This window comes from Corvus hawaiiensis, chromosome 13 (assembly GCF_020740725.1).
Source record: "Corvus hawaiiensis isolate bCorHaw1 chromosome 13, bCorHaw1.pri.cur, whole genome shotgun sequence".
NCBI classification, from domain to species: Eukaryota; Metazoa; Chordata; class Aves; order Passeriformes; family Corvidae; genus Corvus; species Corvus hawaiiensis.
In genome coordinates this window covers 7,003,472-7,026,431 of record NC_063225.1, presented here as the reverse complement: position 1 = coordinate 7,026,431, position 22,960 = coordinate 7,003,472, and the positions used below count along the sequence as shown (strand labels likewise).

The following is a 22,960-nucleotide window of genomic DNA, read 5'->3' as shown; positions in this document are numbered from 1 at the left end:
CACTGCAGCACAGAGGGATGTGCTGTGGGGCTTTGTGGATTATTGACTCTCTGCTGCACACCACATGCCACAAAATGTATTTGTTTCACAAATCTCAGATCTGTCAAACAAAAGTGTAGTGCTCTGCACTGGCACAGAGAGAGCTGGAGACAGAGGATGTTGTTGGAGACCATATCCCTCATAAAGCAAAAATATGGGATGATTACAGGAATTGGACAGCGTCACAGAAGATGAATAAGCAAACTCCTAGTGCTTCTGGTCAGTCTGACCTGAGGAAGGACTCCTTCACCCCAAACCACATATTGTCAATTACCCTGAGCAGATGGTCAAGACAACCCTACTGGTACCTGAGAGACTTCCTATACAGCACCAGGAGCATCAGCCACCTCCCTCAGCTGTGCCCAGGTCATTCAGTTCTGCCTGAATCACTCTCAAATCCACCCCAGTCCAAACCTGAGGAGGCTGCACCAAGGAAAGGGTTAACACTGACTCCAGCCTTCCCCCAGAACTGCACAGCCCTTTGCCCCCCAGCCCCAGGTGATCCCTCTGCGAGCTCCTGGGCCAGGCCACAACACGCTGGGTCAGTGTTGAAGTGCTCCCATCAATTCTGGCTTTCTGAGGGGGCTGCAGGTTTCATTAGATTAATTGCTAATTAGTAGGCATCCTTGTTTTCCTGCTGATAAGTGTGAGAGCAGAAGGGCAGGTCAGGCAACAGCTCCCTCGGCTTAGAGGGCAATTCCTGACGAGGATTAGCACTGGCCTCTGTGGTTATAACTGAATTAGTGCTGCCAGGAGCCACCTTCTCCAGTGCCCCCAGCATGGTGACCAGCCCAAGGGACAGGTCTTGGCTGTATTTCCAGCCAGGACCTTGGAGTTTGCCATCAGCATCAGCCCCTGTCCAGCCACGTGCTGGTGCCATATTCATCCCCAACACCACCAGCTCACTTCACTTGCTTGGTCTGACTGGTTGCATCCCCCCTGAGCCCCAGGGGGTTTTGAGAAGCCCAAACCCACATTCCTTGCACAGGACCCCAGTAAAGTCCATGGTTACACTAAAACACATGCAAAAAGAAGGCACTGCTCCAAGCCATGGCGGAGAGCGGGTGCACTGCTCCATGCACGAGACAGCACTGAACCCCTGGGCTTCTCCCCAAATCCCTGCATCTCCTCCAGCCAGGCAGGAACTGCCAGCCACAAGTGGTGGCTCCAACACTGCCCTGCTGGAGCTGCACAGGGACAAGCAGCGTGCCAGCCAGTCCAGCTGGACCGCAGGGCTGTGACACAGAAAGGCCAGGACGATGCTGTGAGTTGGAAGATAAGCTCAGCAGCTGGGCTTGTGGAGGCATCCTCCTCTCCTGTGGGAAAGTGATGCCCAACCCTTGCCAACTCCTCTGCAAAGCTTCCTATGGGAACTTTCTGGTACTGGGAATGGTTGCCAGCACAGGATTAGCAGCCTGTTGATTTAGAGGGCTTATTACAGGAGCTTAATTCTATTTTGACAGATGAAAGTAAGTCAATTACAGCTAGAAATAGCTCCGAATTTGGGTTGTGGGATTTTTTTTTTTCTTCCTGTCTTCCCTTTCTGTGAGTTGTGGTATTATTTCCTTCTCTTTCTTTACCTCAAAGCCAGTGTTTTCTATGAGATGCCTCTCTGGCCCAGAGAAGCTTCTAACACAGGCACTTGGGGCAGATGTGGTACTTGCTCATTACTGTTGCCTGTGAGGCACCACTCCACTCCTCCCAGACCTCCCAGGCTGCCCTGGAGCCTCCTTGGGCTTGCTCCTTGTGGAAATGACCCCAAAACCTCTCTCCTACCCACCCCCAGCACTGACACACAACCTGAGCTGGGACAGGCAACACTCAGCAGGGACTCACTGACCCGCAGAGCTCAGGCTCAGAGGTGTAGGGGAGCAGTGCTCAAAGAAATCAAGGAACATTCATGCTGGGGCTTAGAAGTGGGAGCACCAGCTACACATGGAAATTCCCATCCTGCGAGACTAACAGGGTCTAGTCAGGATCAGAGGACAACTACTGTCATAAGTCATCTCCAGCAAAAGTCACAGTCTGCCTGAACTCTCTAAATGCCTAAGGAATCACAATCTTCCTAGAGAAATAAAGCACTGAAGCAGGAACCTAGCCCATTCCTAAGTTATTTACATGGAAGTCTCACCCTGGGGCTCTCTTTCTTTATACCCTCCCCATCCCCACCACACCTGTGTCTCCTGTACACCTGAAGATGCAAGCAGAGAGCAGAAAGATCCCTTCATTCCCTCACAGCAAACCACCACCACCTGGTCCTGTTAATCTGACCAGCAGGACCAGAGCACATCACTCCCCTCCCAGCCAGGCTGGTACATGAGCTCCCTGCCTTGAGGACCTGCGTGAGACTTGTATGTGCCACTCAAGCACAAGGTGACCATCTCATTGCTAGCTCAGTGCACACATGTTTCTCCAGGGAAAGCCCTAACCACAGGCTGGGGAGTTACAGTGACACCCCAGGAAAGCTGGAAGACTGAGGCTTGGATATTGCTAAAAGCCTTCACACTCAAAGAGCACAGTGCGGAGTCCCTGTTCACAAGGTGGTCTCCAGTTCTTATCTAGAGACCATGCACCACTCCTCAGGGTCTGCAGAAACAACTTGCACTGTTTTCCTCCAGCACAAACCCATGGATCTCTCTCCAGCTCAGGAAACCCTGGCTCAGAGCACACCAGAGAGGCTCTCACCCTCGGACAGCGTGCAGCAGGCGCAGCGAGGGGTAGGCAGTCCTGACGTTGATGTGGTGCTTCAGGATGAGCTCATTCACCCACTCCACTCGCTCCTTGCCCCCCTTGGCCATGAAGGCTGGGATCCAGAGGATGCTGCCATTGAGGCTGTGCAGGCGCTGCAGCAGCTTCTCCCTCCAGGTCTCGTTCACCAGGTCCTCGAAGGCGCGTTGGATCACCGAGGGGTTCATGGTCACCAGGTCTGTCTTCATGCCCACGTCCTGAGAGTACTCCTGGACAGGGGCCAGGTTGCACCTGCAAGGGGAAACACCCAACAGCCCTGTTCAGTGGACTGAGAGAGGGCAGTGACAGGCACGAGGGGGGTGTGATGCCAAAAGCCAGGGCTGGTGACAATGTGCCCATCTGCCCTCGCTTTTGGGAGGAAGAGGAGGGAGAATGATTCTCAGCAATAAATCGGTGATGATGAGCTGTCTCCATCTCAGGCCCCCATCCCTCGGCATGATGGCACGTGCACATGTGCCCCTTTGGGACAAGGCTAATGTCAGCCATAACTGTGGTGCCTCGTCAGTGGTTTGTAGCAAGCAGCAGCTCTTCTGGTGCCGCTCAAAAATAACATCAGCAACAAACCTCCAGTCTTTGCTCCCACGGCAGATTTGAGACAGAACAGCCTTTTCCACTCAAGGAACGTGCTTGCCTCTTGATTCCAGCCCTGCTGGAGTAACATTATCCCAAATGCCTTTTCTCCTCCTGGCGAGTCTCTGCAAACAGCAGACCTGGTGGCACCGGTGGTGATAATGACACCAGCAGGAGGGGGATGCCAGGACATGGTCACCACAGGGCCTGGCTGCCTGGAGCCTGTGACCCTCAAAAAACACCTCTTTCTGTGGTGTTCAGTGGTGCCTCCTCTCAGGGTGTACATGTGGACATGGGCCATGGGCCATGAGCTCCTGTGTCACACCAGCATGAGGGCTGAGGGCCTGTGGGACAAACTGCCAACCAATCACCCTTGTTAGAGAGTGGTTTCCTACAGCTCCTTGAGGAGGGTAATCTGTGTCTGTGCCACACACATGGCACAGGGCAAATGGCACCGGGAGCCAGCTGACGGGGGGATGCAGAGAGATGCTCCCCCAGCATCCAAAAAACCAGAGGGTACCCATGTGTTTGCACACTGAGTGCTCTGCTGTGGTGTTTGACAGTGAAGTTACAGTATTTAACGAGCAGGAATTGCATCCTAACCATCTGCCTTGATAATCAGCTATTATTACTGTTTTCTCTACTTTACAGACGGGGAAATTAAGGGAATGGTGGGAAGAAAATCCAGCTGCTGGCATGGGGGCCCTTTGATGGACTCATTGCAGGAGTAAATTCACTGAAAATAAACATTGGACCTGTATCCTGGACACAGACCCAACCACTGGTCACTGCCAACCCTGCTGAAAAGGCTGCCTGGATGGAGCAAATCTTCCTCAGGAAGATGCAGGTTCCAGGAGTGGCTTAGACAACCTAAGGTGGGAAGTGTGTCTGTGCCAGACCTGCACTAGCACATGGCTGCGGAGAAGTCACTCAAAATCCCCATCCTCACATCCAGAAAAGCTTTTCTCCTGCAATTTTGCTGCCTGACACGAATGCCCCTCACTAAACTTTGCCAGACCACAATAAGCAGTTTATCCCTCTGCTCACTCACGTTCCACTTGAGGAAAATGCTCTGTCCCCTGTGGACAGGCTGGAGCTGCCAGCAGCCAGGCAGCTGGAGCAGCAGGGTGTGAGCAGGGTGCAGAGGTGACATATCCTCATTCTCACGTCACACCAGCACCGCCTCTGTGAGCTGCTGATGGATTGGCCTGTCCTCATAATAGACTCACCAGAAAACAAATGTCTACACATACATAAATCATTCGTGGATTCCACAGCCTCTCAGCTAACAGGGGCAGCGGGCTGGGAGGGCAGGAGCTCCTCCTCTCCACTTCAGACACCTCCAGTAGTGAATTTGGTGTGTCCCAGCAGGGCTCAGGATGTGCTGCTGCAGGTCCTTGGGGCAGTGCAGCCGCAGGGACAGCAGTGGTGGGGACAGAGGGGACACAGGGCATCGTGTGGTGCATCCTGTACTCAAGGGTGGAAGTGATTTGGGGAAGAATCAGGTTTGTGAGAGCCCAGGATGGGGTTGGGGTTAGGGTTTGTTTGCAAGAGGGCAAACCTGAGAGAAGAGGAGGTTGTGGGGGGTTAATGGTGCACCATGAGAAGAGATGAGGTGCACTTGCAAGAACACATGGGGAGCACTTGGAGATAGATGAGTGGAAGGGTTTGCAGCAGGACACTCGCATCAGTGAACTCTATGGGGCTGTGAGGCCGTGCTCCCCCAGGTGACCAGGACCGCAGCCCCTTGCACTGCTCCAAAGGCCCTGAGGCCCCCGTGGCTGCTCTGTGCTGCAGGGAGCAGTCCCCTCGTACCTTATGACGAAGCTGTGAGCGTCGATCTCGGGGCCGCAGCCGCTGCTGAGCAGCACCCCCGAGTTGCCCACGATCGCACAGGTGGGGAACTGCTTGCCCTTGAGGGGAGAGGTGCGGGGCAGCAGCTCGTACAGGTTCTGTGAGACGTTCATGGTGCTGTCCCTGTCAAACACGTAGTGGATGATGTCCCCCGGCTTCAGCGTCCCCTTCAGCACTGAAATGTCCTTCTCTGCATCCAGGAACTTCAAGATCTGTTTCCTGAGGGAAAGGGAAGAAAACAGCCTTATCAGGTGAGGTACAGAGAACTTGGGTGAGAGACATAAGATGAGCTCTTGCCTCCTGGCTGCTCTCACTCTCTGGCCTGTCCCTCTGACTGATGCTCTCCTTACACTCAGCTTACAAAAGGATATCTCCATCTCGCTGCCTGCTCTCTCTCCACTCATTCCTGCCCGGGGCAGGGTCCCGTAGTCAGCCCATCATTACTGAGGGTCCCTAAGTTTACCTGGGGAAGAAGGTCTCCTTCCCTCTGTGACCCATCACCTGCACACATAAATTCCACTTGCCCTGAGGAACAGGGGCTCAAGTGCTCCTTGTTTCGTCGTTGCCAGGCCAGCTGGTTCAGCTGGGAATTCATTTCCAAGCGATTGCTTACAGATATGAAGCCTAGCTCAGCAGGAGATAAGTCTTTTTATTTCTTCCTTGACTTCTTTAGATGATACACGGAGGCAATTTGCCAGCTTGCACCGGAGAGGACCAAATCTGTCTCTTGTCCTATAGGTAATTACCAGTACCTGATCTTCAAAGAGAGTGTCTGGTTGTGTCTCCATTTGGATGAGGCTGGTTTAATGTTGTGCTTAATGCTTTCATTACTTCTGTCAACAACAGCTGGAGACGAGGAGTCATTTATTACTACTTCAGCTCTAGAGAAAAGAAAGTCGGGGAGAGGGAGACAGAATCCGTTAGCATCCCAATGGCACTTCTAATCACCATCTTCAGCTCTGGCTGCTGGAATTCAAACTTCACCAGAAAAGCAAAATTGTAGTTATTAGCTAAACAAGAACTGAAAGCCTGTTCGTATTCTGCTACTCTCAAGGAGGCAGACAGAGGTCCTTAAACACCCGCTTGCTTCCACGAACACAGACTGACAGCCAGGCACAGCTCCACAGAAAACACACTATTACACACTGAGCTGCAGGAAGGCATGCACAAAAACCCACACACTGACAGGCTGACGGATGGGCACTTGCAGACAAGACACCCCAATGCCCCCAAAATTCACCAAGAAACTTCCTAGCCAAGGCTGCTGCGCTGTTGCCTTGTGGTCACATACGGACATCCCAAAGAGGAGCCAGCTCAGCTCCTGGAGAAGATAAAAATCCTCGTCAGAGAGGAGCAACCCTCTCTTCACCCAAATTAATTCAGCTGAGCTGTTGGTGCTGCTTGTGAGACTGGGCTGTGAGCATCCTGTACTAAAGAGGGGCAGGCTGGCATCCCTATCACCTGTTCCAGACCAAGAAAGGAGCAGCAGCCAGAGATGATCACTGGGAGACCCCAGAGTTTAATCCCTGCTCTAAGAAGCAAATCAGCCCCAGCACCTCTGTGCCATTTAAATCAAACTGCATGAGTTGAAGGAGCCTCCAAATATTTGGTTCCAGCCAGCTGCCCTCCAAAAAAAAAGCCAAGCATCTCATCAAGAAGCTGTGTGTGTCTCTGCAGCCCTGAAAAAGGCTTCACACTTCAGAGCACTCTGAAAAATACACAGCCAAAGCACTCGCTATCAGCTAAAGAGGATCTCCCTCTCTACTGCAAAGGGCTTTTTCTAGCTGGGAAATGCTTTGTAAATAAATGCATTTGTATAAAGCATGTAAACCCCAAGGAGGGAGCAGAGTGAGAGATGGGGCAGAGGTGGTGGCCCAGGCTCATGGACAAGCATTCAGCTCCTGGGATTGTATCTCCAGCCCACGGAAAGAGCTCCCCAGGACACACAGTGGCTCACACTGTATAATGTTTCAAAAAGGCAAGGAAATGTGTTTATAAATGCTGGCTGCCAGTGTCCTGGTGTGTGTGTGTGTACAGTACCTCTCCAGAGGCTGCCAGTCTGTTGGATTTGTTTGCTTCTTGCATTTTGCTGCATCACTCATGTCTTGGAAAGCTTACCTAGAAGGTGTCAAAAATCATAGTGGAAGTAGGGTAAAGCAATCCTGGGAATAACTATGATTTTTTTGGTTTTGTCCATTTTCTGTGTTTTGATCACGGGTGGTGACATCATCACAGAATGATATCACTCTTTCTTGCATGGTGTCACTAAGCTGTTCAAACGTGCCACTTGGCAATGCTGGGCTGACAGGGAATCATTGTAAAAAGAACACAGAGGGACACTGAATGGCGCTGGGATGCCAGGGAATGACTCTGCCATGGAGGGATGCACTGCAATAAAACTGAATGGAGTTCTGATCCTAAACACACTGATCTCTCCTCTAATAGCACTTAAAACTATGGAAAATAGCAACTCTATCACTGACTTATTTTCACAATAAGTAACTCTCATTCTCTCAATCACCGCAACTTCCAGATCCTTGGTTATTTGCAAACGATTATTGCATTGAGCTGGAAGAAGGAAGGGGAGAAATGATTAAGAAAATGCAAAGCAGAAGTGAAAAGAAACAGATACATTTGCCAAATAAGAACAGCACTATCCAGCAAAGAGGAGAAGCAGATTAATAGCTGCCTTACAGCAAAAACAAATGAACACAAAATCTAATTTACAAACCTATTAGATTTGCTATGTAAGCTGTTCACAGCTGATCTGATTGTACCTCTGCCTCCAGAACTCCTGCAAGACAAAGGAAATGCATTATTTATAAATCCAGCTCCTTTTTGCCAAGCATTGTTCAACAGTCAAGAGATCCTGCTCTGAAGGGCTCTGAGCAGAGACACTGCCGCTGCCATGCCACCTGTGTCCCACCCCATCCAGAAGGGAGATGTCCTGATGCCTCTGAAGGGCTTTTCATCCATTGTCACCACCGCCCTGCTGTGACCGTGTCATCATTCTGGCAAAGAACGCCCCGAGCCACCCCAATTAATAATACCTGTGTGATCTTACACCATCACAGACATCTGGTCTCGCTGCCACAGCTGCATTAAATACAGCTCTACTTCTCTTTACGAGTCAGGTGCTAGCAGTGCACAGAGAAGCTCTCCTCCATCTCCAGGCTGCCAAGGGACTTTCCCTGTCCTTTGCAGGTAGGGACTGAACTGAATGATTTGGACAGGATTCTCAACACTGTCTTCACCTGGGCTTTTAGTTGAGAACATCCAATATCTCTATTTTATCCAGATTGAATAACTAGCCTCCTGGTGACTTGTGGAGACCTCATAGTGTACCTTCTCCCAGCTCCCAGGGACCCAGGCCAGACCCAGAGCTCCATTCCAGCCCACTCCAACCCTGTGAGAACCTTCAAGCCCACTTATCCCCACCTTTGGTGTAACTTGGCTGAAGCTACAAGGCCAACTCACCACAGCCATTCACATGTTGGAGCTGAGACCTGAAGTGACAGCAGTGTCACTCCCACGGCCTGACACCACCACACAAGGACAGATGCCAGACCAGTCTGAGCAAGAGCCGTGGGAATGAACAGCCAAAGTTTTCAGCACCTCTGTGATGCTATGTTGAAGAACAGGTTGGACCAAACCCCTTCAGAAACACCATTCACACGAGCTGTGAATCGTCACTTAAAAATAAATACATACAAGTATCAGTCTGCATCTAGTTGGCTGCAGAGCCCCTTCTTGCTTTAGCTTGCCGTTTTCAAAGGGGGCACAAAGAACAAGCCACCCACCTTGTGATGTCAAGGGAGCTGGGCTCCCAGTCAGGCACATTTTAACTGCTATGTACTCATTGCTCTGTTTTATTGTTCCCATTGCAAAGATATCCCAATGAGCACACTCATAAAGAGAACCAAATTCTCTTCCAGCAGAAATATTGCTACCCAGAAATATATACCTTAATGAAAATGTATCTCAGGAGAATGTATTTCTACCAGTTCTGAAAAAAAATCCCAAATGCATTAGACAAAAAAGAAAGAGCGTGTGTGAGCGTGTTTGGTGCCATTAAAAAGGATTTTCAGACTCGCAGGGATGCGACATAAATCCCCTCATTAGGCTGAGCACAGGCCTCTGCACCACATAACATCAAACCCTTGGAAATGCCACGATGGCTTTCCCTTCCCTCTCTCCTGCCAGAGACCATCCACGGCCAAGTCGGAGCGATTCCTGCTCCGGCACTCTCCTCTTCCCTTTGACAGACCTGAAAGCCTGCGAGCTGTTTCATTTTTTGGTGCATCAAGGGAACAGCAGGACTGGCTCATTCCTGGAGCCTACTGGCATTTAACAAGCCTCCACATTAATGGGGTTCACGGCGGGGTGTGGGAGCAGACTGGATTAGTGTGCAAACCACGCACCCGCTCAGAGACATCTCCTCTGAAGGAGCCTTCCAAATGGGATTCACACTCCTTCACACTTGCTGTAGGACAGACAAAGACTAGAGAAAGAAATGTTATTTTTCCCTGAATATGTGCTGGTTCACAATCTCTGTGAAAGGAAAAAAGGGAAATTAGGAAGTAGAGAAGACTATTCCCTAGGTGTTAGTTCCCACCTCATCCATGTTTTGTGGCTGCAGCAGGAAGGATTCAGAGCATCAGAAGGTATTTATCCAGTCTGGCTTTACATGCCCCCAGCGACAGGTCCGTGTGTCTCCTCCTGAACTGAGGCAGGTGTTGGGGCTGGAGATGCTGGACATGAGGAAGACAAGTCGAGAGCACCTCTCCCAGCTGCCTGTGTGCAGCCTGGTGGGGAAGGGGACTGGCTGACAGCTGAGAACCCCTCAAGGACAGTGTCAGGGTTACCCTTTCCCCCTCGCACACTGTGAAAAGCAAAAATATTGCAATGCAACACAGAGGCACAAAGTGTTCTGCTGTCATTAATGAATACAGAGGGTGCAGCTCACTGGTGGAGGAGAGCAGGGCTATCTCACCATCCTCCCATGGCACTGGGATCACGGCTCTGCTGGCCAGCAGCAGACACGATGCTCTCGTGGACACCTGAGATGCCGGCAAAAACTGCTCCCTGTGCCAGCCCTGGTTTGTCTCTCCAACACAGGGAGACTGCTCAAAGCTGAGACATGATACTTGGCTGAAGATCTGAGCTGGTTTAGTGAATCTTAAAATGCTCAAAACTGTCAGTCTTTGGGTGCTTTGTGTGCCACACTACAACTTCAGGGCGTTTTCCCTACAATCTCCCTTTGCACAGTGGAAGGCAGCGTGTGCTGTAGGATGTCGTGGGGTGTGTGGCCCTGTCCAGCCATCCTGCTCAGCTCAGCCCACTGGTGGGTCCCAGCCAGACAAACCAGCTGCTCAAAACACCCAGAACTGAGCCAAGCACAGTATTTTCCAGGGTCTGCCATACTTCCTTACTGACACAGGCAAGCCAGTACCCCTGTATGCCTTCGCTTCCCCCACCTGAGAAGAGGAAAGCATTTAGAAATGGAGGGTACTAATTAAGAAGCACATGTTAAAAAAAAAAAACAAGTTAAAAAGAACCCAGTCCATTTTATTATACCTTCCTGAGCTGGAGCTTCAAATCTCTTTGCTTCAAAAGGCAAAGACCAACCTCGATTAAAATAGCACAGATAGCATTGATTTTGAAAAGCTTTCTAGTGCTACACTGTGTTTGGATTGAATTGCCTTATTAATCTAGTTGTTATCAGTTTGATTGTATAGCCAGCTCCACAAAGTACCAACCTGCTTCCTAATCCTATTATTTACAAAACATTTTTCTTTGGGCTTCTGTTGGGATGTTTTCCAGTGATAAGTTGCATCTATATGTGCTAATGCCATCTTACTGACTTGGCCATCTTTTCTCATTTCTGCCGAGATTTTCAAGCTGCATTGCCACTATCTAGGATATTATATAGGTCAAAAACATTCTGTGCTCAGATGTAAAGTGACACTGATTCATATATCAGAGGATATAAAAGAAAAATTATCTTATGGTTCAGGTCCAAATTTTCTTGGATGAATAATTCCTGACAAATCAGGTATGCAAAGACTCTTCTATTCACCCCCTGTGAATGGGCCTGTTTAGGGTTTTTGCTTCCCTTTTCATCGCTTCCCGCCTCTTAAATGCTTCTCTTAATTGTTGCTAGGAAAGTCTGGTCTCGCTTCGAGCAATTTCGACACGTGAAATCAAAGCTGCTTTGACTGAACAAGTAGGTCACAGAGCCTCGTTGGGCGAGCGGATCTCTTAAGAGCAGACTTCACGTGTCCATGTTCCCAGGCTCACAAATTAGAAAATGTGTTTTCCATGGGTATTTTCAATGCCCACCCCCAAGTCCTGCTTCCCCCCAGCCTTTGTGGCAGGCACAGGAAGCGGGCACAAGAGACAGGAACTAACTGGAAATTTCAGCCGTACCCAACCACCCCCTTCATAGACTGTAGAATGATGTGGGTTGCAAAGGACCTTAAAGATCATCTCGTTCCAATCCTCCTCCATTTAACCACATTTGTGAAGCTCATTCCTGGTAGAACAAAACCTCTTCCTCTTCCTGACCTTGGGCAACCCAAGTCCTCCTCCTCTCTCTCCTCCACATAAAAGTTAGGTAATAGTCCCTTGGGGGATTATTAAGCTGAATTTATCCACCTGAATTCCTCAGGAAGAGAGTTCAGAGTGCTGCAATTTTTACCTGAGGGGTTCAAAAGATTAACACCTACTAATTAGGTTTTCACAACCTGCTTTTATGTTAGGTGCATTTTATGATCCTTGTTTTACAGCTGGGACACTGGGGGTGAAGCAGCTTGGCCCTTAACACCAAAAAATGAGTTCCACAAGCCAGAAGCAGGCACTGTGAGCTTCCAGAAGACCTGTCCTCTTTAAAATGCTGCTCTTTACCTGCTGAGAGCGGGTATGGCTCTTGCTGGGTGAGAGGACCCAGGGGACCACGGGAATTGATCTGCAAAGGTTTCACTGGGCCAAGAAGCAGAGGCAGCCAATAGTCTCCTAAGATGGCTGCAGACTGTGCCCATTAAGGCAGTCTGTATCTATTTAAAAAAAAAAAAAATTACCACCTATATTTACTTTGCTTTTTAAAGACTGCTCTGATGTTTTCCTCAAGATCAGAATTGCTGTTTTCTATCTGAGGAGCACATGAGCATGATGCCAGGCCTGGCTGGAGACCACCCACTGTCCTCCCAACCCAGGGGCTCTCCCTGAGGCAGCCACGTGTGGAGGGGATGCAGAGCAGGATGTTCACAGCCCCTCTGCAGGATCCTGTGTTGTGGCCAGCAACCCAGTCACTGCAACTAACAGTTCTGGGGAAAAGGATACACTGCCCAGCCACTGGAAATGAAGATATAGATGGCTTTCCTCCTCCCAAACTTTATAGATCTGTTCCTGCTGATGCTCATAGTGCTGTGAAATATGGATCAGGACACAGGTTTCAACCCTCCCTTCCCCTTCCCTGAAATTCAGGGTTTGTCTTGAGAGCAGCACAGCAGCAAACGCATTTCAGGGCTTTTGGGGAAAAACTGTCACATTTCCAAGTTGTCTGTGAAAGAGAAATAATTGGCTTCCAAATGCCAACCTGTCCAGCCCTACCCTGCAGGGTGGACAAGCAAAGGTATCCCAGGAGCCCAAAGTGAGAAGAAACCAAGGCCAGAATACGAACCAGGATTCCTTGGGTTTTGTGTCCTGGCTTTCCATCAGCACATCAGGGTGTGGCTGAAAAGATGGAAAAAGGACACATTCATTGCTAAGTCCCCTTGTGGGCTTCTCACTAGACACTCAAGTGGTTACTGTGGGGTTTAGGTCAAGATCCACCCAAAACCATCAAATGCTCTGCTGTTCCAAGAGAGACAAATTCAAAGAGGAAGGGCTGGTTAGCCCCACATGTAAATCAACTTGCAAATCAGAAACAAAGGCCAAAGCTAGATGAGAAGCGATGGGATCAGAGATGCATTTCTGAAGCTTAAGATCCTGCACTCAGTCTCCTGGCACTGCTCCCCCCTCCAGGAACGCCGCTCTTCCGGGATCCAGCATTATCTCACTTTCCTGCATCCCATCTCATAACACACTGGGGGAAGCTGGGACATCAGACCCTTACAGATCATTCCCGTAACATTTCACCAGTGTCTTTGGAGGCTTTCATCCCAGGATGTGGAGGAGACTGTGATGAAGAGAAGTGGTGGTTGCTGAGTGGTAGCTGTGGTACCCACACTCCCCAGGTGAGCAAAGGGATTAACTGGGAAGACATTTCTAAAGCAGTTGTCTGCTAGGATGGAAGATCCTGCAATACATCTCAATGAGATGTTCGAAATCGCACTTCCATGTGTTTAAAAAATCTCACTTGATTATATTGTCACAGCTTGGCAGCCCAAGTGTCAAAAACTTCCTAAATATCAGGTGCCATTTTTAGTGTTCCAAGCTTAATTCTATCGAGTCATACAATCACATTTGGGAAAGTGTGCCCATATTATGGCTTTCAGAAGCACCACCTGGTCCAGCTGGGGTCCCAGTGCAGGTCTGGTACCTGAGGTGCAGCCAGCCTGGCAGTGCAGCATCTTCCAGCAAGCACCAGTAAGGCACCAGCCAATGGCCTCACTGTTGCTCATGGCATTTGTCATGGGAAATGCAGATTTGTCAGTCCCATGCAAAGCAGCCCTGTTAATTTAGTCACCTCCTCCCACACTCCAACCCCACCTCTACAACATCACCCATCCTGCAGGCTCCTTCCTGGGACCACAACAGGATGGGAAGGTCGGGGGTGCTCAGCATCCCTGCCTGTCAGGTGGTGACAGTGGCTCCACATCAGCTCTTGAGTAAATGTGAGCAGGGTTTGACCCTGACATCTCTGTCTGGCTGCAAGTCACGGTGTGTAATCACTGCAAGTGTCTGCTGAGGACACAATGGAGTGAAGACACATGAGTTTGCAAACAGACAGCTATTGCTTAATAAGGAATATGCCAATTAGTCTGAAACACTTATGAGACAAAACCAGTGACAAATCAGCAGGAACAGTGCAGCTCTGACAATGGATGGACACGAGGCAATGGGAGGGATGCCCGTGGCAGCCTGTCACCAGGACACTGCTGGGGGTCACTCTGCACTGGGATAACCAAATCCCTGTCCCTGCCTTGAGCTCTGGGCCCAGCCCAGTTTGTGCTTTTCCTGAAGCAGAAAAGTGCCTCTCGCACCTGTGGAGTGCAAGCTCTCACATCCACATGCATTTGCCATAACGTCAGCATGTCCTGACTCAATCACCTCAAGAAGCTCTTGTTTTATCACTGCTCTAAGGACAAAATATTCACATGCTCACAGGGCTCAAATGTCAGACACTTCCCTTCTCCCCACCCTCCATACTGGCAGGACCTTATTCCCTACTTCATCTTTAAAACATTACTCCTGGCATCAGCTCTTTTTCTCTGGCTGTGTTAATGAAATAGCCAGCAAAGAAACAGACACTGAAGCAGGCAAAAAGGATGCAGTGAGGGGCTTGGGACTGGGCAGTGCGTGTGTTTGTGTATTTTGTGCATGTTTGTGTAATTTATTTCCCTTCTGGAAGGGAGAAGGTAAAAACCCCAAGAGCCCAGGGAAGACCCAGGAAGTAGCTGAGACAAAAGCTTCACTCCTTACAAAACATGTCTACACTACACATTTGTCCTGAGATAATTTTTTCTAACAGAGCAGAGCTCTCAGGGAACACAAACAGCAGGGCATCAGTCTTTCAGCAGAACCTGTCACCCTGAGCATCTGTGTCCCAAAAGCCAGAAATCCCAGCGGCTCCTGCAGCATCTTGGATGCCACATACCTTGGGAAATGGTACAACACGAAACATTATCACATGGGGCTGTGGGCCCTTGGGCTTATCCTCCTACAGCCCTCTCATCTCTTTTCCCAGTGCTCTGTGCAGCATACTGGAATACTGAAGGTCTCATGTGGTATCTTCTTTCACTGTTGATGTGGATGCTGAGGACCTCTCCTGGGCAGAGACATCCTCCTGGTGCAGTTCTTCTGTATGAGCATCCTCAAAACAACATCTGGTGCCTACACAAAAAGGGCTGGGAGTGCTTGGGTGAGAGCTACACCCCACAACCAGCAACGGAGCAGTCCCAGGGCCTTCAGAGGGATGTAGATCCCAGATCATAATGTCAAGTTGACAAATATTGAAGAGCCCATAGTGGTTTCAGAGCTTGACCTCCTCTCTCCTCCCCTGCTCACAAAGCTACACCATGGAAATCCAGGCAGCAGTAAGAAGTTTAATTAACACATGAGTTCTGATAAACTCACTGATATTCATGTATCAGTGAGTTTATCAGACTTCATATAAACTTCTGATATTCCTGAAGGTGCTGGCAAAGCCTGGGCTGGAGGTGTCAGGTCACAGAGTAAGAACCATCCTTGGATTCAGAGCTGCCAGACACACAGGTGATACCTGGAGCCCACTGGGATGCTGTTTGACTGAGGATGCCTTGAGAGCACTTCAAAACTGTGACAAAATGTGCTTTTCAAAGCAGCCCTGCCTGTGGAGAGCGCTGCTCAGGGAGGGACAGCATGCTCAGCATGCAGACATGAGCCTGGGGTGGGGTTTGTGATTGTCTGGGATATTCCCAGGGGGTTTCTGCATGCAATAACAAGGACTTGATTTGCAGTAGCAAGAAGTATTCAGACTTAAGTTTGGAAAGAGCTCTCAGCCCACACCACTGTCACTGCCCTGGCAGGTTTCAGCAGTGCTGTGCCCATTGCCTTGGCTCAGCCCTTTCACTTCCCAATTGGAGCCAGTGCTGCTGCTGTTGATGAAGATGCATCTCCCAAGGCTGCCACCACCATCAAGGCTGCTGCCTGCCAAGACAAGGATTTACAGTACAAATGTGAAGAAAAAGGAACTGTAAAGATACTCTACTTTTTTTCTTTTCATTTTTCTTTCTTTTTCTATTGCATTGTGAGGGACTGAGCAGCTGACACCAACTCTGCCATGGTGTTTGCTGGAGGACACCTGAAACTCTGCACCTCCAGTGAATTTACTTTGTCAGGGAACTTCCTTGTTTCCTGAGGCAACTGGGGATGGAAACCAGAGAAATGGCAAAATAATTATTGTCTAATGTTGTACTTTGGGCTTATTTCTTGCTGCTGAGGATGACCCAGGCCCAGGGAAAACAAATGAAGGAGGCAATTAGAAGTAGTCTGGTTTGGAACAACTGGTTTTTACAGCAACTGTGCCTGTGGATGTATTTAAGTAATGCTATTCTCAAGGATGAAAAAGCAAAATACCTGTAGAATCACAGAATTATAGAATCATATAGATTAAAAATATCCTTTAAGATCATGGAGTGCAACAATTAACCCAACACTGCCAAGTCCAGCACAAAACCATGTTCCTAAGAGCCACAGCTACACATCTTTTAAATACCTCCAGGAATCATGACTCCACCACTTCCCTGGGCAGCCAGTGCCAATGCTTGTCAGACCTCTCCGTGAAGAACTTTTTCCTACTACCCAATCTAAACCTCCTCTGGTGCTACTTGAGGCCATTTCCTCTTGTCTTATCATTAGGACAGCCTGAAAGCTCAAGGAAAGATAAAGGCACTCCTGTTAAATACTTCTCCTGGAAGATCAAAAGCCCATCTGCCATGAGAGAGAAAACTGACCCCTTCAGTTCACCCATGCCTGGGAAAGGCTGGGGGGGCTGGTGATGCCTGGGAAAGGCTGGGAGAGGTGGTGGCAGTGGCAGGATCTGCTGTGTCACTGCTGGCCGAGGTCCCAGGGCTTGGCTGGCATTGCACAGAGGAGCAGCGCCGGCACTGCTGAGGCTGAATCGCTGAACTCACCGTTAGCTGCTCAACAAGCCTTCGCTAAACGAGCCAACACTCGCAGCTCCTTGCTCTCTGCTGGGACAGAAGGGCTTCCTCTGCATTCCCAACTGCAATTGTGCACTTGCAGGGTTAGAGGTGGGACACAAAAAGGAAACTTGAAGCACTTCTGGGAACTGCTTTGTTGTCTTCATTGCTCTGGTCGCATGAACTGGCCTGGCTACAGCAGTACTGCATCCAAGATGGGCTGGCTGGTGATTTGCATCCTCCTGCCACAGCGCTCCTCACCAGCAAGCTCAGAAATTCCCTCCTTGGTGGTCTTACAAGCTGCTACACACAACTGGACTGAGAAGTAATTTTTCAACAGATGCACCTGAAATCCCTCAGGTTATGCTCCCAGCACTGGGTTTTCTTTTTGTTCCACTGGCTTGCTTGGGGGTCTGTGAGTGCTTCCCATCCTGCTGCTCCCAGCCGTCCCTGCAGGTACCACTGCTCCTGACATTCCCTCAGAGCTCAGCTTAAGAAAACAAGCTGTGGACATTCATCTCCTTCAGCCTGCTCCAGGCAGGAGAACAGAGGTTTGGATATGTCTTTGTGGCAGCCTGCCCTGCTCCTGCAGGGCAGCAGGAGGTGAGGGAGTGTTTCATGGGGAGCACAGCCAACCTGAAATGGGCTGCTTGTGCTCCGGTTATTGTCAGAAGACTTGCAATCAAAGCCTACCCTGAGTATTTTGTTACTCAAATCAGTGCTCCAACATTGCTTTTATTTTCCAGCCTGATGTGTCAGGGAGCTTTTATTAGAGCCCTACCATACCCAAGGAGTACAAAGGTCTCCTTTGGCTCCATTTATATGAATACTTCCAGGATGTCTGGGGGCTCCTGTCCTGCGGAAAGCTATTCCTCCTCCAGCCCAACCTGGACAATTGTTGGCTTGTGCACACCCACTGTGTGAGCGCACAAAAGCTCTTGTTGATAGAATGCAGCACTTTCTCCAGCAAAACTTTCTGGTGGAGAGCAAGTCTTAGACTAACTCTGGGCTAGGAGCAGTAAATCACAGCCTGGAAGACGTAAGCAGGACATTTACACCCCATGTACCAGCCCTGACAAGGAGCATTACGACTACAGCCCGCTACAGACCGCTCATAGCAAGCGCAGCAGCCTCCATAAAGGACACAAAATCTCTCTTCCCGAGCCTTTGAAAGGCAGGCCTTAGAAAAGGGCACATGAGGAGAAAGTGCCAATTTACTGACAAGCTCCCAGGCAGGCAGGCCAGCAATATCAGAGCCTCCAATTCGTCACTTAGGGAGAGCAGAATATAACTCCTCTTGTAATCAGGATGGAAAGGCATGTGGTCTGGGCTAGCAGGGAAAAGGTTGACTCATATTAAGACCAACCCATTACCAAGTGTCAAGTGCTCCCTAAGATGGCTCGGACGCTAATTCGAGAAGTCACCTGGTGGCAGCGGGTCACCAGCTCCCTCTACAGACAATCAGGACACAGCCGGACCCCTGCAGAACTGCAATAGCAGGCGCAGAATAACAAAGAGAATCCCCTTAAACCGGAGCAGAATTTTCCTCCTCATCACCGGCAATAATCACCCCACTCGATGCCAAGCCCTTTGTTTTCCTCTGCGGGGACAAGTCCGTCCCGCTCCCCTATCCCGGTGCGGATGAAGAAATGGCTGCGATGGCATCAGCGCTCCCCAAGACAGACGGGAGCGTGTCTTTTGTTTCCTTCCAGCGAGACAAAGAGCGGGAGCGGTGCATGGAAGCACAGGCGCCACCGGGCTGCAGGAAAAGTTCAGCAGCCCGGAACCAGGTGGCTGCTTGGAAACAAAGTGCCAAGACCACTCACCACAGCAATACTTCACGGCGCAGCACAGGCTGGCGAGCAGGGCGAGCGTGTCTCTGCCCGCCAGCATCCTACCAGCATCCCACCGGCATCCCACCGGCATCCCACCAGCATCCCACCGGCATGCCACAGCTCTGCCGGGCACGAGACCCGAGCCACACACCCGTAGGTGACACGTCCAGACACAGACAAGGATGTAGCAGGGGCAAAACCCGAGCACAGGAACAGGCTAAGCAAGAGCGACGCAGCATCAGGAGCAACAAACTGCTGAATTTTCATCCTTGCCCCAAACACCTCTTTGTTTCAGCATCTCCTGGCTGTGGGAGGTGGTACAAGGATGTCTAGAGGAGTGAGATGGGACTGTGTAAGGCACAAACATCTTTCTCAGAAGCCTTTGGCAGGCAGAGCAGCTCCAGCTGCCCTCAGCTCCTACCTCCCTTCACCTGCGATGCGGGGAACTTATTGTCCAGAGAAACAGCATGGCTTTGGGTTTTTTGTCCTTTTGCCAGTAGTATAATATACTCTCTTACCTTTTACCTAATGAACATTTTGCGTTTTCTTTGGGAAATTTCTCAGTGTTTGTAGGTGAGAGAAATCTGCCCCCTCCCACCCTGCTGCCACCCGTACGAGGTACGTTCTTCCAAAGACAATCCAAATCACAGGCAGGGGGCAGGGTACGTGTGGAAGTGGGCAAGCTGTTCGCTCCTCACAGTAATTAGAGAGTGTTTTGATGCCAAGGAAAAAGAAGAAAAGAGTGGCACCTGCCTATGTTTCCCAGCCCCCCTCAGTGCCACGAGCCTGCCAGGGGACAGCTGGGCAGCTCCTTCCTTCCCTGCTGCACTGACCAAAGCGAAGGTCTGTGGGGTTGTGAAGGAGGATGCTGAGCCACACAATCCAACAGCCGAATATTCCTGGTGTGGGGGAAAGCTGCACAAATTTACAGCATCTCCCAAACCTCACAGAGAGGAGCTGTTCCCTCCTGGACACACAGAGAGCTCCTGGAAAACTTTGGAAGGGTCCCTTCTCTACACTGCTGTGCATTTTTGCTGTCACACAGTTCCCTTTACCTACAGGACCTGTTAACAAAAAATGCTATTATGTGGCTCCCAAAGTTGAAAACCCTCTGTCATCCCCTGACCTACTGCAGAGACAGACACTCTGTTTTTTCATGTCACCCCAGCAATCCATTTCAGCCAGGTTGGAGCATTGTGTTCACCATTCCTGGCACCATGGCAGCACACAAGGATGAAGTGCCCTTTGTGCCAGGCTTCTGTACAAGGTGAGCTTTGTTTGGTCCCTTACTATGTTTGGGATGCAGGAGCTCATCAAACCCAAAGCGCTCCAGAGATGCAATGGGGAGTGTGTGGGAGAGGACAAAGCAAGAGAAAGGTTCAGTTTGCCCGACTTCATGATTAAGTGATATATAATTAATACAGCAGGATCCCACCTTTGCTCTGTTCATCCCTGCATGGGAAGCACGGCTGATGTGGGCACTGATGTGTGAAAGGTCTGGCGCTCATGTGTATCAGAGGGCAAGGGATGCAGGGCTCTCCTTCACCCCCTGGATGCAGGGTGCTCCTCTCCTCTGCCAGTTCCCTCCTGCACTACCATTTCTGAATGCTGTGTGGAACAAGCTGCTCGCTGTTCCTACAGAACTCATCTGACCCTGTTGCCGTCTCTGCCGCCGCACCGCTTGGCAGTACTTCCTTGGAGGAACTACAGCAACAAACTCAGATGCCAGGGTTTGGAGATAAGCAGCCAGCAAACAGCCAATTTCCATACAATGTACAGAAAAGAGAGGAGAAAAAAGACACAATACTGGGAATCCCTAATGAACCAGGGTGAAAAACAGGACAAGTAAGTAACAAAACAGAATAGATTTTCAAGAAGGGCACAGCAAGTTCTAGTGGGTAGATCTAGCAGATAGGTGAGGAGACAGAAGAAAGAATAGAAGCTGGAAAAGGAGATGGGAAGAAAGCAAGGGGATCAGAGCAGCCTGTCCAATGGGGAGGATGCATCAGAAGATTTTAATTTCCTTTATTATTATATAGATAGTGCCAGCTCATCGCAGAGCAACAATTCATCTACCGTGGTAACCTACAGTCTGGTGCTGGATGTTTCTGGACAAGACTACTGATCTTTAAGCACTTCTTGCCTGTGGCACCCAGTATAACAGAACAATGAAACAATAAACAAGCACTACTGCATTTCATGTATCATTTCATCAAGCTGTTTGCTTTGGTGTAACACAGTGGGCAAAACCAGCTGGTCCCAAACAGAAAGACCTTTGTGTCATTTGGGCACCCCAAGTGCACACCTCATTACTAAAATTAATTGCTGTAGCAAGTTCCTTAAGTTAATGCAGACCCTCCTCTCTCCATTTGTTCTTTTCATCCCCTAAGTTTCCAAGCAGACCTCAAGAGATGGGGTTTATGGGGTGGAAAGGGTGTTGTTCCTCAGACTGAGGGGCTGCTTTAGCCCCTGCCACACATGGCACCTGCAGGTAAACACCGACCATGACAGTGATCAGTAAGGGGTGGCTATGAAGCCCCTAATGCATCCCACAGGGACACACCAATGGGTTAAGCTCTCTGGTCCATCACCCCCACCCAACTGATCCCTGCTCAATCTCTCCCATCCCACAGACTGGTCCCTTATCCACCTGCAGACTGGTCCATTATCCATGACTCCCATCAGCTGGTGCCCTCTCCACCGCACCCATCTGGACCAGCAGTGGCACCTAAGCCCCGTGAGCTGCAACTTGCTTCAGCATCTCTGTCCAGCAGACCACGCACACCAATAGCCCACTTAGGGACCTGCTCCATGTGTCCACCAGCACCTGAGCACTGCCTGTGCCAAAATCCCTCTCTCCAGACCAGGATCTGCTCCAACATTTCTAATCAGACGAGTACCCACTCCAGCATCCCTACCCAGACCTGTACCTCATCGAGAATCCCTGGATTGGTACCTCAGCCTCTCTAAAAGGACCAGTACCTCCACATCTCTAATGGGAGCGGTACCTGCTCCAGCATTCTCACCCGGACCAGTGCCTCAGTGTCGGTAACGGGGCGGTACCTGCTCCGGCATCCCTATCCGGACAGGTATCTCAGCATCCCTAAAGGGACCGGTACCTGCTCCAGCATCCCTACTCGGACGGGTACCCCCGCGTCTCTGGCGGGAGAGGTACCTGTTCCCGCAGCCCTGCCCGGCCCGGCGTGGCTGCCCCCCGGCTCCGTGCCCCATCCTGCCCCGTCCTGCCCGGCGGCGGGGCGGTCCCGCCCGGGGCTGCCACCGGCCCCGCGGAGCTGCGCGGGAGCGCAGCGCGCTCCCTTCCCACTTGGGCACGGCAAAAGCCGGGAGAGCCGGAGACAAAGAAACTGTCCGGGCGCCCGCCCCCTCCGCCGCCGCCACCGCCTCCTCGCCGGTCCCCAGCACGGCTCCGCTCCGCGCCCCTTCCTCCGCGCGGGGACGGGGGATTTACCCGCTCTCCTCCTCGATCTCCGAGATATCGGCGAAGATGAGGAAACCGACGAGCAGCGTGAGCAGCGCCAGCGTCCAGCCCCGGCACGGCAGCGGCATGGCTCCGGGGCTGGGCCGGGCTGGGCCGCTCCCCGCCGCTCCGCGGGGTGCGGAGCCCGGCGCCGCGTCCCGGCTCGGCGCCGCCGCCGCCCGGCGGGGCCGCTCCGCCCCTCGGCGCCCCCGGCCCGCCCCGCCGGCGCGGGGAGGGTGCGGAGGGGGCGGGCGGGGCGGGGAGGGGGCGCTCGGGGCGGGCTCGGCCCCGCCGCCCCCCGCCGCTAAAGTTTGCGGCGCGTCCCCGCGGCCCGCGCGTCCCGCAGCGCCCGCGCCGCGTCCCGGGGGTGAGCCCGGTGGGCCGGGAGCCGCCGCCCCCTGCGAGCCCCCTGCGAGCGCCCTGCCAGCCGGCTGCGCTCCTCGCCGCGGTGGCGTCTCCTCCCCTGCGCCCACCGCGCGGTGTGGCGGGGTCGGTCCTGGCCGGGGAGGGGGTGGGCACCGCGCAGGCGGGGCGGCTTCTCCCCGAAAGGACAAAAACTGTAATAAAATCAGACAACGGGAACTCCCGCG

General features: G+C 51.2%; 1 protein-coding gene across 2 annotated transcripts in view; it reads right to left on the bottom strand.

Annotated features, from left to right (window-relative positions):
* ST8SIA2 (ST8 alpha-N-acetyl-neuraminide alpha-2,8-sialyltransferase 2) overlaps positions 1-22,528 on the bottom strand; it is a 29,661-nt gene extending 7,133 nt beyond the window's left edge. Inside the window, exons 1-5 of one of the 2 annotated variants that reach the window (XM_048317877.1) lie at positions 22,362-22,528; positions 7,943-8,005; positions 5,964-6,092; positions 5,173-5,430; positions 2,725-3,018 (exon numbers count right to left, since the gene is read on the bottom strand). In XM_048317877.1, the coding sequence (XP_048173834.1) occupies positions 2,725-3,018; positions 5,173-5,430; positions 5,964-6,092; positions 7,943-8,005; positions 22,362-22,459 (842 nt within the window). In that variant the 5' untranslated portion in view covers positions 22,460-22,528. The remainder of the gene's footprint in view (positions 1-2,724; positions 3,019-5,172; positions 5,431-5,963; positions 6,093-7,942; positions 8,006-22,361) is intronic. The other variant, XM_048317876.1, reaches the window with a different exon arrangement.
* Between the last annotated feature and the right edge of the window lie 432 nt (positions 22,529-22,960).